The sequence below is a fragment of the Dendronephthya gigantea genome, unplaced genomic scaffold (assembly GCF_004324835.1).
Source record: "Dendronephthya gigantea isolate DGI-Jeju-01 unplaced genomic scaffold, DenGig_1.0 000200F, whole genome shotgun sequence".
Taxonomy (NCBI): domain Eukaryota; kingdom Metazoa; phylum Cnidaria; class Anthozoa; order Malacalcyonacea; family Nephtheidae; genus Dendronephthya; species Dendronephthya gigantea.
Genome location: NW_021163210.1, coordinates 151,510 through 154,431, shown reverse-complemented (window position 1 = coordinate 154,431; position 2,922 = coordinate 151,510). Strand labels below are relative to the sequence as shown.

Below are 2,922 nucleotides of genomic sequence, written 5' to 3'. Positions count from 1 at the left end.
CCGCCATAAGGAAATAAACGTTTATTTTTATTTTTTTTTATCTAAAAAGAAAAAAATCCAAGAGAATATTTATATTTTACTTTAGATAATGAAATACAAAATGAATGACAAGAAAAATAAATATAAAAAAAATATTTTCTCAAATAAAATAAACGTAGTTTTCATAAAATCCTTTTAATTTTAAAATAAATATGAAATAAATTAAAATTAAATTAAAAGCATACAAAAATTAAAATCAAAGTAATTTGTTGTTAAAACAAAAGCTTGTCGCTGGCCTATCGCTGCCAAAGACCACGATGCAGTTCGAGACCAATACTACGTACGTCACAGATTAATCCACCACCCCATGTAACATGAAGTCCCCAAGAATTGAAAATCCATCATGTCTAGAATTAGGAATGATAGTTGGAAGGAAGACGAAAATTTGGAGAAAACCCTGAAGCAATATGTTAAAGAAGGTCTAAGACGTGAGGAGATTCTCGATTTTTTGCTTCGTGATTTCCCAGAATATGCCTGGAGTTTGAGGACCCTGGATAGAAGATTGCAGTATTTCGATATAAGTTATACTGACCGAAATGTCACGATTGACCAGCTTCAAACAGCGGTTAGAAAGGAGATGGAAGGGCCGGGACAGTTGCTGGGATATAGAGCTCTACATAAGAAAATTCGACAAGTACACGACCTTAAAGTACCTCGAGACTTGGTATACGCAGCGATGTATGACGCTTTCCCAGATGTTCTAGAGCAGAGAGCCCCCCAATGTAAGAAAAAGAAGCCCAAAGGCCATTTTTCGTCTCCAGGCCCGAACTTTGTACACTCACTAGATGGCCACGACAAGATAATGGGCTATCAAAATAACACTTTTCCACTTGCAGTGTATGGGTGCATTGATACATGCAGTAGAAAAGTGTTATGGGCTAAGGCTTGGACAACCAACAGCGATCCAAATGTTATTGGCAGATTCTACCTTGAATACCTATATAAAACCAGAACTATTGCAAGCAAACTGAGACTTGACAAGGGCACCGAGACCGGAGTAATGTCTACAATACACGCATTTCTTCGACAGAAACATGGTGACATGGACCCAGTGGAAACTGTCATCTTTGGGCCTTCAACTGCAAATCAGGTAGAGAGAAATCAAATTCCTATTAATGCTATCAGGATCAACCATAGAAAATTTTCTCACAATTTTAGAAACCTAAACCTACTGGTGCATGAGTTTTGCCATAACCATATTAATATAATATCCAAAATTACTGTATATATTCTCATTAAAATTTTATCTGCATGGACATTTTTTGGGGAGGGACTGATTTAAAAAGAGGGCTAAATCTTTCTTAATTATTCTTAATCTTTTCTCAATTATTCAAAGATTGAAAGGTGGTGGAGGGAACTCCATGAAAGATTGGAAAAATTCTTCAAGTTTCCCCTTAATCAACTTAAGGACCATGGATATTATGATCCTCAAGATGAAAATGATAGGTATAAGATGAGATAAAAATATTCCATCCACAAGATGATTGGTTTAATATTTTACTTCAATTGTATGCATTTTTCCTGCCACATAGGTTGCTTCTAGCATATATCATGATCCCAATCATCCAAAAGGAAATTGATACATTTGTTGATGTTGTCTGGAATTCTCACAGAATTCGTGATCAAAAAAATACGTATCTCCCGGATGGAGTACCCAACCATATTTATAGCTTTGCAGAAAAATATGGACTAAAGGAATGTGGTATGGATTGCTATCAACAGTATATCAAAATTTTATAAATCTAACAGCAGTGTTTAATTTCATATTTATTATTTTACAGGATTTGTGGTTACAGAGGAACAGCTTGAAGAAGTTGCTGAACTATCAGATGTGTTATCCAGTAACAATGATTACTTGCCAGCTCAATTTAGGGTAAAGTGTGAATTAGTCATTGAAGATCCATTGGAACTTGATGTTAATGATTTTTCAAATGCTTTTCGCTACCTCAAGGAAAATATCAACTTTAATGACCTATCAACTGAGTCACAGGGGTAGTGTCATTTTAAACCACCATTCAAACAACTTGGAACAACAACAGAAACTTAATCAAATGTTCTTTCATTTAAAAAAACTTACTGTATGTCTGGCAAATCAAAAAGTTTGCAATACAAGTTGCATGCATGTTTGCGAATAAAATTATTAATTGCAACAATTGATAAATTACCAGTGCAAAATAGGTATGACGAATCATCCTCAGACATGATTTGCTTGGAAGCAATTTCAGGGTCGAATAGAACGCATCCACAGCCTTGGATGTCAAGTACCATAACTTCTTTTTGAGATCTTTCAAAAGAGAAGTGTGCAAGACATTCTGCTTTCGCAGTAAGGTCAAAGTCCTCTCCACAGACATCTCCATTGTTATTAATATACTTGACAAATGCGCCATCTACCATTTCCTCTATAGTAACATACTCATCATCCCCAATCTTTCCAAGAAAAATTTTTTTGTAGTAAAAAACTCTCCAAACTGGGCTTCCTTTCCATTTGCAATCAATTCATCTTTCATCTTAGCTGTGAAATTCCTGGCTAAATAGTGCATCTGCACAACTTTCTTTGTGTGCTCTTCAACTGTTTGGCCAATTAGTTGTATATCTGACACAGCCTGAATAAACAAGTAATTATATATAATGATAATGATAGTAATACATTATTAAGTAATAATATTTTCTGGTTTTCTTCTAAAAACCACAAATTGTGCTGAGATTTTCTTCAATGAACATGTGAAATGCTACTAATTAGCTCAGGCCCATGCATACCTAGAATTAGGTGCAGTAAAGTGCAGTGAATAATACTAATAATCATATAATATATAATGAGCAATTAGGGTAGATAATGCTAAGAGGGAATTTCTTCACAGCCCCAATCAGACAGGAGTCCCAAAC

The 2,922-nt window shown here is 34.8% G+C and overlaps 1 protein-coding gene across 1 annotated transcript; it reads left to right on the top strand.

The window, feature by feature from the left end:
• Positions 1–382: 382 nt before the first annotated feature.
• On the top strand, positions 383–2,070 carry LOC114539353. The gene is made up of 4 exons (XM_028559981.1): positions 383–1,129; positions 1,376–1,485; positions 1,572–1,741; positions 1,821–2,070. Exons 1-4 carry the CDS (start codon positions 383–385, stop codon positions 2,033–2,035), a joined length of 1,242 nt encoding a protein of 413 aa, XP_028415782.1. The 3' UTR covers positions 2,036–2,070.
• The last annotated feature ends 852 nt before the right edge of the window (positions 2,071–2,922 follow it).

Bases quoted from the DNA above. Each gene is read 5' to 3' on its own strand.
- LOC114539353 (XM_028559981.1), top strand. From the start codon at position 383: ATGTCTAGAATTAGGAATGATAGTTGGAAGGAAGACGAAAATTTGGAG. The intron at 1,486-1,571 runs GTATAAGATGAG...CCTGCCACATAG, and splicing joins CCTCAAGATGAAAATGATAG to GTTGCTTCTAGCATATATCA. The intron at 1,742-1,820 runs GTATGGATTGCT...ATTATTTTACAG, and splicing joins ATATGGACTAAAGGAATGTG to GATTTGTGGTTACAGAGGAA.